The 16,567-nt window shown below is 33.4% G+C and overlaps 2 protein-coding genes across 2 annotated transcripts; both read left to right on the top strand.

Moving 5' to 3' along the window:
* Positions 1 to 2,007: 2,007 nt before the first annotated feature.
* Positions 2,008 to 2,637, top strand: LOC133290846 (21 kDa protein-like). Its single transcript, XM_061488973.1, has one exon. It carries the CDS (start codon positions 2,008 to 2,010, stop codon positions 2,635 to 2,637), a length of 630 nt encoding a protein of 209 aa, XP_061344957.1.
* Positions 2,638 to 15,359: 12,722 nt separating this feature from the next.
* LOC133290847 (21 kDa protein-like) lies at positions 15,360 to 16,268 on the top strand. Its single transcript, XM_061488974.1, has one exon. The coding sequence runs from the start codon at positions 15,382 to 15,384 to the stop codon at positions 16,006 to 16,008; it is 627 nt and encodes a 208-aa protein (XP_061344958.1). The 5' UTR covers positions 15,360 to 15,381; the 3' UTR covers positions 16,009 to 16,268.
* Positions 16,269 to 16,567: the final 299 nt, after the last annotated feature.

Here is a 16,567-nt window from a genome sequence, read left to right as displayed (position 1 = left end):
TGTAACGATTACATCAGTTGCACAGTCTGTAGGGGAATATCAAGCATCCCACAGGTTCTACCACATTTTGGAAACATGTCTATTAGCACATTTCATAGCACCACAAAATTTAGTATGTTTTTCCTCTCAATATAAGATTCCAACTATTTACCTTGCTTAAGTGCCCCCAAATCAACATAAGCAGATGGAACAGAAACCATGGTTGTCTCATCAGGGGAAATTCCAATAACATGCATTTCCCTAAACAATACAATGGCGAATGCAGAACATCCTAAAGTCGCATACCCTCTAATCATGGCACTCCATGTCACCGAATCTTCTTTGGATTTTCATTGAACACATTCCTAGCAAACTCAACCCCTCCCTCGCAACACCAATATATGTGAGTCATAGTGTTCTGAACATGGAGATCATCCTCAAATCCAAACTTGAACACAAACCCATGAACTGATTTTCCCAAACTCAAACTGGCAAGGCTAGCATGGGCCTTGAGGACAAAACTAGCAAGGCCAACATTTTGAAGATTTAATTTTGCTACAATGTTAATGTATTTTTTTATTATTTTATTATTATCATTCAATCTTGTATGAACAGGACACTATATATAATAAAATTGACTATATTGATAATAATTGGATAAAATCTCAAATCATTAAAAATGTGACAATATATCTCTCTTTTTTCCTTTACTTTTAAATTTAGATGGACCAACTTATTTAACTCACTAACTTCAATGAATTTAGTCGACTCAACATGGCTTGGGTTGACATATACTTCGACAACTTCAAGGATTCGGTTCATTAGGAACTGTGGATGCTGAGGGACAAGGTTGTATTGCTGAGCAAACATGCAAAAAGTGCTATTTTGTTGTCTTCCTATGTCGCTGAGAGTAGAGGGAGAATTCAATTGTTGATTTATATTTATGTCTTGCTTTCTTGAGTTCGCCTAAAACGATATTTGTGTTTGGGTATTTTACTAATTGGGTTGCTTAGATGAATAAAATTTGTTCAAAAGTATGTTTAGAACTGAATGATTTTGCTCTCTTTTTGTTTAGTACAATATCTCTATGACAATATTTGAAAGCCCATCCAAATGGGCGTTATTAGGCTGGTCAATTGAGCCGGCCAGAACAAATTTTAAATGAGTATTTTTTTTTTAAAAAAAAAATTCCATATGACTGTAACAAACTTACAACTAATGGCACTATATTAGAATATTTGTTGTAACAAATCTTCCATACTTACCAATAAGGTCTGTATTCCTAATATGAAAATAAGAATGTACTCAAAAATGAAAAAGTCGAAATGAAATATGAATTTTTTTATCTCTATTATTATGATTTACTTTCACGAATTTTTATTCCTTTTTAGACTTCGATATTTACAAATAAGAGTTTATTTATTTTTATTTTAGAAAAAATCTATATGGCTGTAACAAACTTACAAGTCATGGCAATATAATAGAATATTTGATGTAACAAATCTTCAATATTTACAAATAAGGTCTGTATTCCTAATATGAAAATAAGAATATACTCAAAAATGAAAAAGGAGAAATGAAATATGAATTTTTTTATATCTATTATTATGATCACAATGTACATTAATAGAAAGATCTAGATGGCTGCTTACCAAAAAATAAAATAAAATCTAGATGGCTGTAACATATGTACAACTCATTACACTATGATCTATATAACAGAGTATTGTTTGTAATAAATCATGCAATAAATTTTCAATATTTGCAAATACACCCTGTAATCTGTATTACAACTCAACTGCCAAAACCGTGCTTATTGACAAGTTATAGGAGAGTTTTCTGCACGCGTCCTGGAGGTTGGAGGCTAATTAGAGTTTTAGGCAGAAAAGGAATGATGGCATTCTCATTATTACAGCCAAAGATAGCATACATATAATAATTTCACGCGAATCTGTTGCCTATATAAACAGCTCTCACTTGCACAAACAGACAAATCGTAACACAACGGAACCAAACCCAAACCAAAAAATGAGAATCCAACGGCCTCTCCATCTCCTACTATCCCTCGTCTTCTTGGCAGCCGCATTCTCAGCGGCCACCGTCGTAGAAAACGGAGGAACCACCAGTAGTGACGACAACACTGATTTCATACGGACGAGTTGCAACACCACGCTCTACCCGAAAGTCTGCTACAGTTCCCTCTCTCGGCACGCCAATGCTGTCCAACAGAACCCTGGCCAGCTGGCTCGCGTCGCCATAGCCGTTAGCCTCTTGAAGGTCCAAAGCGCAGCTTCCTACCTCTCCAACCTCACTCTCAAAGCCGGCAACTCGCCCGCTGCCAAGGAGGTCCATGACTGCTTCTCGAAATTAGACGACGCCGTCGACCAAATCCGCGACTCACTGAAGCAGATGCGGCAGATAGGATCCTCCGGCGTCGGCGCCGGTGATGGCACCAGCTCGTTCCGATTCCAGATGAGCAACGTGCTGACGTGGATGAGCGCGGCAATCACCAACGAGGGGACGTGTATGGACGGATTAAACGACGTATCGGAGGGTCCGGTGAAGACGGATGTATCCCGTCGGGTGACGAAGGTGAAGAAGATAACAAGCAATGCTTTGGCGCTTGCCAATAGCTATAGCAACAAGGGAATGCCTTGAACTTTGACATTTATGATTTTCATATTGTTCCCGTTCCCACATTTCAGATTCTTCGGTCTCTTGTGATGTTCAGAGAACTTCAATGCAAAACCCATTTGTAGGGATCATCAAACTAACTAACTGATTAACATTTATTCTTCAAACAATGAACCAAACTCATTTATTGATGGAATTAATGCAACATTTTTTGCGCAGCAATATAGCAGCATGTTATTCACTAATAACTAATAACATTTTTTGAGTCACAAATTTCATGGAATTTACCATCCTGGCCGAGTGTATATTTGAATGATAATGAGCCGCTTCTGGTTACTGTTCTGCTTTGAATTTAATTTGCAGCTGGGCATTTGGGGAGGATTTATTCTATTTAACTCAATTTTATATACATTCATTATTTGTAAATAATTTTTTTTGTTTTTCCCCCCTTAATATGTTAAACTAAAAATCTAAAATTAACGCAATCACAATTATTTTTAACATAACTACTTGCCTTTAACTTCCTAATCACACATTGAGAATATATAGATTTGTTTTCAAGTTATAACTGCCACATCATCTTTTCTTGATGAGCTTGAACTTCGTTGATAGGAATGATTTACATCTTTATATTGTTTTTTAATATTAATCAGCAGTATTTCATATATAATGCTTGTTTTGTTAAATATTCACCATATTTGATTAATATGGTTAGCTATGATTGTTTGCAAACTGCTCTGGATTTATGCCTTGACATATTGCAGCTAATTAAGGACTACCCTCTGCCTGGCCTCATCCATGTTAGTGAATTAAAGCTATAATTTATGTTTTCTATGTAGGGACTAATTCTCTTTTATATAAAGATATATTAGTTAGCCCTTTTTTTTCTTGACAAATGAAAGGATTGGTGGAGTAGATGATTTAAAATCTACAAAGTTAATATTGTTATTGCCAATTGATATAAATGATTCTTGATTTAGAAATAAAAATTTCATAAGAAAATTTCGTTTTCTTGCTTTTTTCTGTCCTTCTGTAGAATACGTCAAAACCTTTATATTGTGATTCAACTGATGTTTTGAAAGTGTGGCATAGCTCATCTACTTGTGCTTATGGATCAATACAAGCAAACTGTTATCCATTATGGTGTTAAAATTATTGAGAGGGGATAATTTTGTTGAGACCTAATGAGTCTCACATTTGTTGATAATGGATTAAGTGAAGAGTATATAAGTGGAAGGACCCATAAACTCAAAACCTTAACTCAATACCTTAAGGTTTTTGGTTGAGATATGGTGTCGGCTCCGCTTTGTGTATTTGGAATAGCTTAGTCCATTGATGGTGGTCCTCTGCCACATGCTTCCCCTGGACTCGCCTGACAGTGATATCAGAGCTCGGTTGTGCTCGAGCTAGTCTGGTGATTGGCTAGGAGGCGGGTTGAGTAAAAGACACACATTTTCAATTCAAACTTCTTATTCATAAAAATAATTAATTTAAAAAATTAATTCCAACACAAACATGGGTGATAATAAATGGAAAGTGACTAAAGTATGAGTGTTTAAAAAAAAGTATTGCTACAACGGCGCATTTGGTCAGACACATTGTAAAATTGTGGTTATTTTGTTAGGGATTGTGGAAGCAGGACTCTATCTTTGCTGTACACAATTAAATGTTGTATGCATTAGGCTCAGAAAACGTGATTGGCTCTGGAGCAATGTAAGATTGGACATTTTTATCTTTCTTATTCTGGCTTAAGGCCGACATGAGTTTTGCATGGGATGCCAAGTTGTCTATGTATTAAGGCATGAAATCCTAATGTTACAAAGCAAAAGATTACACATTCCGTATGTCCTGACTTTAGGTCTTGTGGAGACTTATATATATGCATTACTATATTGTTTTAATTAAATAATTACGGTGTTATTTACATATGATATCAATAGCATATTTCCCCTGATATGTTTTTGTGTCTGAGATCCACCGGAACGAGTGAAGTTCTCTCATTTTCCCCAAATTTTTCTTTGAATTCCCTGTTTGGCTAGAGGTTATATTAGAGGGGTTTCTTTGTAGGATATATATCTTGATATGCTTTTTTAAGGTTTGATTTTTGAACAGATAAGTACGAGTTCCTGCTCAATTACTATAACGATTACATCAGTTACAGAGTCTGTGGTGGAATGTCAAGCAGTCCACGTGTTCTATTCCAAGGTCTTATTCATTTATTTGGGATGCCAATGATTGAAAAAGGATTGCCCAAACTCGAACACTTTCCCCCTATGTGCTGAAACAAATTTCTACATGACTTCCTTTGTAATAGCTAGGTTTCATATGTCCCTTCTGGTAAGGGTTAGCAAGTGCTTTTGCATTTAGGATGGGTAGTTAATGTTACTGTCAATATGATATTCCATATGGCCTTTAGTTTTAATGATAAGGCTACCCAATATTTATGGAAGCTGTGTCTTTATGCATGCAGCTCATAATAGATTCTCAATTCACATTGGTAGAATGACTCATCATAACTCATAAGGGGTTCTTTCCATATCTCTCGCTCTTTTGTTGGTCCAATGGAAAAATAGCTTTAATTCAAGCCAGACCCACTAGGATTAATTCATAGTTTCACACTCAACCAAAGATAATAAACAGCGAAGTTTTGTAATTATCCCTCATTCACGGAGTCTTATTGGCCCGGGATCTCGTTGTTTCGACGGTGACGTTGATGTTTAGATGCGTATGAGTCATCCACAAAGCTTTAGAGATCCACACGAAAAGGTTTTTCTCTATACCTGTCTCCCCTTTATAGTGCCTGGCTGGTTTATACACAGATTTCAGTTCGCATCTTTTCTCAATCGTCCATTCTTTGATTCCTTTCTATCCGTAACAGAATTGTATTATGCAAAATTATTTTTCTTGATTACGTAGGGTGTCTAGATAATGACAACAAAATTTAACTTTAGTTTGATGCTTACATGCACTCATATGTTGTCTTTCAAAATAATAAAAAATAAGAAAGTAAAAGAGAAAATTAGAGATGAAAGGTGACAGTTCTTTTGACTAAACCTCAACATTATTAATTCTTAAAGACCAACGGATAAGTATTCACCAAAAAAAAAAAAAAAAGGCCAACGGATAAGTCGATGAGTAATGACATTGCACTCACCATGAATATATGAGGATAATACAGATAGATAAAAACAATGGTTTAACAATAAAATGTCTTACAAGAAATCGCCTAATTCTGACAAATTTAGGTTATCTTTGAACAAACTATTTTATATCACCTTTACAAGTGATATTTCTAAATCTTAGCTGCGTTACCAAACGTGCATACTTCCTTGACGCCTAAATTTCCATGATTGGAGGAGAATACATGGCAAGACTATAAAGCCCCGATATAGAAAGTTCGTAACTACAATTAATCATATCCTCTAGGCACAATTTTTGTGCTTAATTAGAGCATCCTTAGGCGGTCTTAGATTGCTCTAATATTGATAAAAAAAAAACAAAGAGTACCCATGAATCGAGAAAGTTCTCCTAGTCCTCTCTTATCCTTTTTGGATAAAAAAGAGTCAATTACGCCGTTGAGCCCGTTATTTGGTAAAGATGTTATTGTCAAATGGATTCAGGTAGGTTGAGTGTTTTTTCAAATCAAAATTATGAGGTTCTTTTCCCCTTGTACTGGCTACTGTTTGTTTTTTTAAAGTCAAGGTTGAACTTAAAAGCTAACATGGTATTAGAGCGTCGCTTCAAACAAGAAACATCCACAATCTCGTGATTTTTGTTTTGTTTTTGTTTAACTAAAGTGTCTTTTGAGTCCTTTACAATAAAAAATACGGTACTTACTTTAGTTCTTTATAAAAAATATTAATCGTGAGGTTGTTAAGAAATTCAAAATGGACTTATTTAATTAAAATTATGATCTTTTACAAATTCAAAAAAGACTCATATTAGTCCCTCAAAAGGACCAGACGACTAATAGGGACCAAACAATTAATTGTTTTTTATAAGGAACTAGAGTGAGGACCATATTTTTTTGTTAGGGACCCAAAATGACTTTACTCTTTCTGTTTTTTTTTTTTAATTTTGAAGAATTTTACATTTTCCTCATAACCTGTTCTTAAATTTGGAGCACTTTTGTGAAACCCGAGTCGACCCAAAATCCGGCAAATCGATCATCGAAAAATACCAAAATTATTTCATCTTGTCAGAAAAATGTAGAACTTATTTTTAAAAAAAAATTGTAATTTTATTTTTAGTGTACTCCTCGACAATGACCTCAAATTTCAGCTTCCAATACCGAAGCAATTTGCGGAATAATAAATTAAGAGAATGCGACATATGTCATTTCAATGTAGATGAATTTAAAAAATATGAGTTCAATGTCATTGAGAGATATGTTTATGGAGATTCTGAATTACAATTTAAATTGACATAGTAATAGTAATAGCATGCATTTTCATTTATTTGTGCTCATATTTTTTAGCTTATTTAGTGAACCTTTTTAAACTCATTTTAGATATGGAGAATATAATTAAATTTATATGTTCATATTTATATATATTTTTATATATTTATATATATTTAGATCAACCAGTTCGACCAACAACCCAATAACTCAGTACCCCAACCGGGTCGATGCTCGGGTCGGGTTTAATAACATTGATTTGGAGGAAAGAGTTTCTTGAATAACAGGGCATTGTAATTATAATTTATTATTTATAAACAATCATTTTTTATCTTTTGTGGTGTAAAGAACTAATTCAATCCAAACTTTTAAGTTGTTGGGTGAAAAAAAAATTAATGGTTTATAGTATTATCTAACACACACCCCTCACATAAGAGCCCTTTGGGCTTGAAACGTGAATATTGCATAGGCCCAAATTTTTTTGGTTTTACTTATGCTTATTTAATTTCACAAATGGGGCGGTGAAGATCGAATTTGTGATTTTATGAACACTGGAGCTCAGATATATATCATGTAAAAAATTAATTCAACCCAAAATTTTACGGTGTTGGGTAAATGCCTTTTTAGTGGTATATATTTAGTGTTATGAAACCTGGTCGGGTCCACCTGAAACCCTATGAACCGGTCATTGGACAAGTTTGTGTAATGTATTGGACCAGCCATGCATCGGACTCGGTCAAACCTGGTAATTTTTATAAAATAAAAAAAGAGACCAAAATTGTTTCATCTCTTCAGAAAAATGTTGAAATCATTTTAAATTTTTTTATAATTTTATTTGCTAGTAGTATACTATTATACAACTACCTCAAATTTCAGCTTCTAATACTGAAGAATTTGCGGTACAATAAATTAAGAGAATGTGACATATGTCATTTCAATGTAAATGAATTTGAAAAATCTGAGTTGACAACATCTGGCCTTTTGAATGTTATTCAAAGATATGCTTATGGAAATTCTGAGTTGCAATTTGAATTGACGTAGTAATAACATGCATTTGATTTATTTGTGCTTCATGAACTTGTATAAATGTGATTGAGTAATTTTTGAGCTTATTTAGTTAACCTTGTTTAATTCATTTTGTATATGGAGAATATAATTATATTTATATATATATGGGTCAACCGATCCGATTAGTGACCCAATGTCCCGACCAGATCAATGCCTGAGTCGAGTTTAATAATATTAGTTTATATTATTTTCTAACCTATGATCCGCTTTTTCTTATAGTTTCCATAGAATAGGTTTGAAAAATGTGCAGCAATTATCTCATGCTTTAACAACTTGATGGTTTTTTTTTGGTGAGCACAACTTGGTGGTTTTTACTTGGCTTTTTGGCCTGAGTAATTCGTTTATTTAAAAGTTTGATCGGATTAGTTTTCTGGTCAAATATATTATCATTGTAATAAGTGGCGGACCCTGGAACAAAATTTTATGTCCGCACATTTAGTGATGAGGGTTCGTGGGCAACGCCCCCAATTTTTTTTTTGTAAAGACAGTTTAGATTAATGCTTTATATACAAGGTTATGAACTCGCTCATAATCTAGTTGCTTCCATACAAAGCTGCAGTCAATAGTTTGACCAATCATTCTCCCCTAAATCTTACCAATCTTCCAAAACAAATATTAGAATATACTCCAGTACATCATACACCATCATTCTATTTTATAATGGTGAATAAAAAAGTCAACACCACCTATACAGAAGGCAAGCGAAATCACAGTGAATGCCTCGTCTCTAGAGATTAACTTATTTGAGAATGTCAATCCTGTCTTTTTAGAAAAATGAAATAAGAAACAAAGGATGAAGAGAGCATGAGAATGAGTACGTGACAGGAGAGGAAGAATAAGTTTTCTCTCTAATCAATTTGCATTGCTACGTTGTTTTAATCATTTATGTACATTGCTACGTTACTAACTAATATAAGAGTAAATACTCTTTTTGATTCCTAACAAAAAATTCGGTCCCTACTTTAGTCCCTTACAAAAAAAATTGAGTGACCTGGTCCCTATGAAATTCAAAGTGGACACATTTTAGTCCTTTTGAGCAACTAATGTGGGTCTTTTTTGAATTTGTGAGGGATCACGATTTTAACGAAATTGATCACTCTGAATTTCTTAGAAAGCTGAAGACTAATTTTTTTTTATAAGGGACTAAAGTGGGGATCGTATTTTTTAAGAGTAAACACCATTTTTAGTCCCTGTCAATATCTACGAAGTCCTTTTTAGCCCCTGGCAATAAAAAAGGACCAAATTGGCCCCTGAAATTACAAAAAAAGGGTCATGTTAGTCCTTATGTCAACTCCCAAATATGTAGAGTGGCCCTTTTCTTGTACTTTCAGGGACCAATTTGGTCCTTTTTTATTGTCAGGGACTGAAAAGGACTTCGTAGATATTGACAGGGACTAAAAAAGGTGTTTACTCATTATTTAATGAGGACTTAAAAGAGTATTTACTGTTAATATAAATATTGAACCAAGAGACAAATAAAAACTTGCAAAAAAGAAAAAGAAAATCTTATGTCCGCACTTGCGGACATGTGTAACCACCTAGGTCCGCGGTCCGCCTTTGATTGTAATGCATAACGACGTGATAGTGTAGCCACTGTTTTCAGACGCGGTAGTTTGAGCAAAGCGACATTCGCAATTTCAGGCTTTCTGCAGCATTGAACCAGAGGCACATTAATTGCTCAGAGACGCGGTACTGAGCATATCACATTTGACCACAGCAAAAGTGGTACCTTGACTACCGCGTCCCACGTCTGCTGCAACAAGCCAGAGGGTCAAAAGGTGAGAGGGTATCTTTGTTATATCCTCTCTACTTTATGCATTTGATCAATTATATGATAATCTATCTGTAGTTTTTTTATTAGTTTATCTTATATTCTCGAGGAATGATTTTTTTTTTGATAAGTAGGAATGAATAATAAATTATTAAATATTTTTTTTGGATACAATAAATTATTAAATATCATTCCTAAAATATACTAAATTTGAACTCATTCTTTCTTGCAAATTATAGCATATTTAATATACTATCGCGTCGTTATATATTACAATGATAATATATTTGACCAGAAAATTAATCCGGTCAAACTTTTAAATAAACGAACCTTTTTACTTCAACAAACAAGTCATTTCTTAATCATAAGGGTAATAAATGCTGACCTTTTCCGGAATGCGTAAGGTCTTGTTCACAATTGGTTTGGTTTGGTTTAGGTTTAGCGCAAAGGAGAAAATCCCTAATGGACGGTGATTGTGGGGAAGGTTAACTCCCACCGGACACACAATGATGGTGCTTGAATGGGTATGTGTGGAAGGGATCGAAAGGAAGGCAAAGGCACTATTGTTAAAAAAGTTGGAACAAAAGTTTCACGCATGGCCATAGTGGGCAAGTGTGAAGAAACATTATATATATATGGGCAAGTGTGAAGAAACATCATATATATATATATATATATATATATATATATATATATATATGGGTTTTATAAGAGTTATGTTGTAGGAAAAGTGATTATGTAATGTTATAGAGATTCGTTTTGCGTGCCTTAATTTTTTATTTATTTTTTTGTTTTAAAAAGTGTGGGCCCCACAAAATATTGTGAGTGTAGGAAAGTTTGTTGTGTTATGTTAAAGGATAAAACGAAAACCATATATATATATATATATATATATATGATAAACATTTCTGTAACCACTTTAGATAAGGTTATCTACAGTCACTATTTTTAATTATGTTATCTCGGAAAAATATAGTAATAACAGTAAAGTTGTTTTTTTTCTCTCTCTCAGTTACTTTTCAAAACCTGTTTGCTAACGTGGAGAGAGAGAAAAAAGCAACTTTAATGTTATAACTATGTTCTCCCGGGAGAACATAGTTAAAAATGGTGGTTGTAGATAACCTTACCTAAAGTGGCTGTAGAAATACTTTTCCTATATATATATGGTTCAGAATCATTTTACACCAATGTAAATTACACTCTTAATCTTGTCTGTTGATCTCATTTATATCTAAGGGATCAAATTTTTTAATAATGTGAGCCATTGGATACAAGTGGATCAATGGTCAAAATATTGAGTGTAAAACTTTTAACTCTTACACCGGTGTAAGAATATAATGCCCTTATATATATATATATATATATATATATATATATATATATATAAGGTAGGATCCTTTGACACGAATGTCAAATTTGAAGTTTGACACCTCATCTGAGAGCCGTTGGATCATAAAAGATCAATGGTATCACATGCTTACAAATCAGAGTCGTTGATCTTTTTTGATCTAACGGCTCTCAGATAAGGTGTCAAACTTCAAATTTGACACCGGTGTCAAAGGATCCTACCTCATATATATAACAGTAAAGTTCCTTTGACACCGGTGTCAAATTTGAAGTTTGACACCTCATCGGAGAGCCGTTAGATAAAAAAAGATCAACGACTCTGATTTATAAGCATGTGATACCATTGATCCTTTTTTATCTAACAGCTCTCAGATGATGTGTCAAACTTTAAATTTGACACCGGTGTCATTGTATACTACCTATATATATATATATATATATATATATATATATATATATATATAGGGTAAATACAGCCACTTTAGATAAGGTTATCTACAGCTACCCAAAAATTACGTCGTTTTGATTAATGAATGGTGTTTCTGTAATTTTAGATGAACTAATGAAGGATGTTTTCGTACTTTTTTTTTTATAACATATATTTTACTGAAATACTCTTCATTAATTTACCAAAAATTACAGAAACACCTTTATTGTGAAAAGTAATCTTTTATTAAATAATCTTTTAAAAATTTCTCATACAATCCAACAACAAAAGTAATGGGTTTGTTTCATATGACTCTTTTGTTACTTGTATGGTTCTATGTGAAATTCCCAGAAATTTTATTATTATTTTTTTTTTTGATAACATTCCCAGAAATTTTTTCGTTCGTAATATGTTTTGACTTTTGGGAAAAATTGAGTTTTGGACAATGAGATATTTTAGGTTTTGGAGGAAGTGAGGTTTTTCAAATGATGATTGTTGATGGTATGTGTTTTTCGTTCCCTAAATTTTTTGTCTTGAGAGAAAGGATGCGGGAGAAAGTGAGGAGAAAGAAAGAGGGAAAAATTTATTTTATTTTAAAAATATCCACCGTTGGATGAGATTGAAATCTAACGGTGTTGAAAGAGGTAGGCAAATGTAAGCAAAATAAGAGTAGGTAGAATAACATATTTCATATATATATATATATATATATATATATATATATATATATATATATATATATATTAAGAGAGAAATGTGGGTCCTTTTAAATGATACCTAAAATATTTTCAAAAGAGAGATAGACACAAAGAGGTATAAGTTTCACTGAAAAAAATAAAATAAAAATGTAAGTCTCATCTTTTTGTGTCTATCACTCTCTTAAAAGGACCTATGTTTATATCATTTAAAACAACACGCATCTTTCCCATATATTAATACCAATATCATGTTCACATATAACCCAAAAGGATTGTTGCTTTGTTAGGTTGTTGCCCATTGACGGTGTTTTAGTGGACGCCGTCACAATAAAAATACCTCAACTAGACAACTACAATTCACCACATTAGGATTCCATTCATGCCTATTCGTTACAATGAGCAACGCTACTCGAATGTTGCATTAAAAAGATATAGTCAGATTTCAGTACCGAATCATGATCAAGGAATATCTGAATTTTTTTATTTTTTTTTGAAAATCTGGAGTATCTGAAATTTTATAACATGAATGTTTGGCTAGATTTTATTTTTCTTATGTCATATAAGAAAAAATTTATACTTTCATTTTGATTTCCATTTTTTTTCTTTTTAAAAAATAAAGTGGATTTCATCATTCGTTATGAAAGTAAGAGAGAAGATTAATCATATATGATATAACAAAAATAAAACCAGCCATTTCGATTTCGTGATGGACTCCAAATTGATGGTGATTAATACGATTCTGCACTAGCCGCAAAACTGAAGTGGGCAATGGGCACGCCATTGGCAAGGATAGGGGATTAAATCATAATAAGAATAATTTTGTAAAAGTAATATTAACTAAATGGAAAAATATTGTAAGAAAAAAAAAACATTTATACTAAAATATCATTATGCAGTTAAAGTGATAGAACAAAGATTACTGCATATTAGAACCGATAGGACAGAGGTTCTGCTGTATCCGTCGCTTCCTCTCGTTGTCACCTAAATTATTATTTTTATTTATTATTATAAAAGTAGCGTCCCCATGCCCATCAACTTCCCTTCTATTATTACTAACACATGCTTGCCATCATTTTGTTTCTAGCGTCTTTGGAAGTTAGTGAAATAACCCTTAATTAATTCAAATAAAGAAAGATAGTTTTATTTGGGACCTGCATGTGAATATATTCAAAAATGAACTAAAAGGATCACATGTTTACAAAAAAAGATTACTTAAATCTATTTATTTATTTTAGGTCTTTATTACCTTAATAGAAAAATTATAGGCAAATTCCAAGTTAAATAATTAGCATTTTCGGGGAGAAAAGAAAATCTTCCACCATGACTCTCTTGAAATAATGAACGTATTTCTTCACAGCAACATTAGGAGATGAAATTGTAATATCATAACTGTTATGGGCCAGTATAGAGACCCACGTCCTAAAAATCTCAAGAGATTACAACTACGAGAAAATTAAAGGAAATAAAAAAAATCCTCCTGATATAAAAAAATAAAAATAAAAAAATCTCTTTTTAATACTACAGTGGATCCAATGTTAGGACCCAAAAATCCATTAAAGATCCAATATTCAATCACCTACAGTTAAATTTTATAATTAAGAGATAAAACTTACAGGTATGATACTTATTCTATCATCCATTTGTCTAAGCTGTTATTCTCTTCTGCACATTAACTTGTTTACTCTTAAAGATATCTTCTCCATAAATATTCTATAAAACTATAAAATCCAAAATAAACTCGTTTCATCTCTGATCAAATATCTCTATTTCCATAATAGAACAATAACACTCATGGCCACTTATATTTCCATGTATTAAGGAAGTCTAGTTGCTTTTTGCATGCTTTCCTAAACAAGAAAACTCTAGTCTTCGCCGGTTCAAGTTGTTTTCATACTAATGTTTACCTCATCCACGCTTGATTCTTTTAATAACTCTTTTACAAGTCCTACTCGTACATTACATCCTAGCCTCACAAAAATAAACGAATAAAACAAAATGTTGTGCAGCTATTTTTGCATCAAAAACCATTTCAACAACAAACAAAAACAGAGTAATAAAAATTTCAAATTAATTTTAGCCTTTCTTTCTTAATCAACCATTCGAACAAGTTTTTTTCCTCAAACTTTCCAAGCATCGCAATTCAATGTCAGTACCATGTATAAATCATGAATGACCTTCTTTAAATGCTGGAGATGCCTGTGAAATCATTTAAGCCTCCAAATTCAAATAGTACTTTTCTTTTAGTTCATTAAATTAACAATTCATCAATGGATGTAAAGAGGGTTATTGAAAAACTAATAAATGAAAAAAAAATTAACAATAGTGACAAACTGACATTTAAATTAGAATTCATGGCCTTTGTAAATTACTTAAATACATCTTCTTCTTCTTTTTCGGTAAATAAAAGGGCCAGGGGCTCAAATAAAAAGAAAAAAATTAATAAAAAAATACCAATGACTCTCTCTCTCTCTACAAAGGCAAGACTAGCCTATATAACAATAGTATAACAATTACTTAAATCTATCTTTATTAACCCTCTTCCAGTAACTTCGATTTTTCTTGATTATGTAATTAGTAAAAAGAATAAAATACATACTAAAAAATTAAAATACCTAAAAAACCTCCCTTTAATCATGCATAATATATTAAAAGATGAAAGTAACGACTAAGAAAATTTATGAGTTTAAAAATTGAAAGTAACGACTAAGAAAATTTATGAGTTTAAAAATTAAGTTTTTTCAAAATATTTTCTGGCCGATAATCGAAAACTAATTCTGCCTCTACCCACAAAATATTTTCTATACACATGAAAAATAAAACTCCTGTAAAGATGTTTAAAGAACTAAATCATCTAACAATAATGCGGATTTTCTTGGTATATTGCTTATTATTTTTGAAATAACTAGTAATTAAAGAAATTCAAACAATGGCTTTCTCGTTATTATACCCAAAGATAGTGGGCATAAAGTAATTTCACCACAAGCTGTTGCCTACAAAAACTGCGCTCCCTCACACACTGTCACAAACAAGTTGTAACAGAAAAGAAACAAACCAAAAAATGAGAACCCAACGGCCTCACCATCTTCTCCTATCCCTCTTCTTCTTGGCAGCCGCATTCTCAACGGCCACTGCCGGAGAATACGGAGGTTCTACCGGCGGTGACGGCGACACTGATTTCATCCGCACCAGTTGCAACACCACGCTCTACCCGGACGTGTGCTACACTTCCCTCTCTCGGTACGCCAATGCAGTCCAACAGAACCCTGGCCAGTTGGCTCGTGTCGCCATATCCGTGAGCCTCTCCAAGGTTCACCGCACGGCCTCCTACGTTTCCAACCTCACTCGCGAGGCCGACTACGGCGGAAACTCGCGCGCCGCCCTGGCTCTCCATGACTGCTTCTCGAATCTGGACGACGCCGTCGACGAAATCCGCGGCTCACTGAAGCAGATGCGGCAGATAGGAGCCGCCGGAACAGGCGCCGGATCGTTCCTGTTCCAGATGAGCAACGTGCAGACGTGGATGAGCGCGGCGCTCACCGACGAGGAGACGTGTACGGACGGATTCCAGGATGTACCGGACGGTTCGGTGAAAACGGATGTATGCGATCGAGTCTCGAACGTGAAGAAGTTCACAAGCAATGCTTTGGCGCTCGTGAATCGCTACGCCAACAAGGGAATGCCTTGAAGGAAGTTGAAACACTAGGTCGAAGATTTGTCACCGTCTGATTTTATTACTTTCGAAATTTAAAAATCATTAAAGAATAGGTTTAACTGTGCAAAGCAAAAGTGTACTGTCAGAACATATTAAAAAAAAAAAAGTGAATTTTCTTGTATGTAAATTTTGGTCTTGCTGTGTAGTTTTGTTGTTAGCAACAAAGACGTCACTTAGCGTAATCAGAGTGAAAAAAAAAAAATCAAAGAGTGAAGTTGAAAATTAGGTAAACGTGTGAGAATGTGTTTGTGGGTGGGGTAAGCATTTAGGTGGGTTTTTAATTTGATGTTGTTATTAATGCTTTAAAGAAAGATAATTTTTTTAGTAGTGTTATATATCAATATCGTGTTGTATATTCTAGAAAAAGACATAATTGTATATTTAAGGGTCACACCTTAATGTTCTTTTATTTTAATATTTTGAGTAACTTGAAATTTTATTTTATTACACTTAGTAGGTTGTGGTAAGTTGATATGCCCAAACCAAACATCTTGAGCATAAGTCTGAAAAGGTCATCACATCATCGGTGGCC

Source organism: Gastrolobium bilobum, unplaced genomic scaffold (genome assembly GCF_033153095.1).
Source record: "Gastrolobium bilobum isolate Gb01-03AN ecotype WA unplaced genomic scaffold, APGP_CSIRO_Gbil_v1 utg966, whole genome shotgun sequence".
NCBI classification, from domain to species: domain Eukaryota; kingdom Viridiplantae; phylum Streptophyta; class Magnoliopsida; order Fabales; family Fabaceae; genus Gastrolobium; species Gastrolobium bilobum.
This window is presented reverse-complemented; position numbering and strand designations above follow the sequence as displayed.

Excerpts from the sequence above, each read along its gene's own strand:
- LOC133290846 (XM_061488973.1), top strand. The coding sequence starts at position 2,008 with ATGAGAATCCAACGGCCTCTCCATCTCCTACTATCCCTCGTCTTCTTG.
- LOC133290847 (XM_061488974.1), top strand. The coding sequence starts at position 15,382 with ATGAGAACCCAACGGCCTCACCATCTTCTCCTATCCCTCTTCTTCTTG.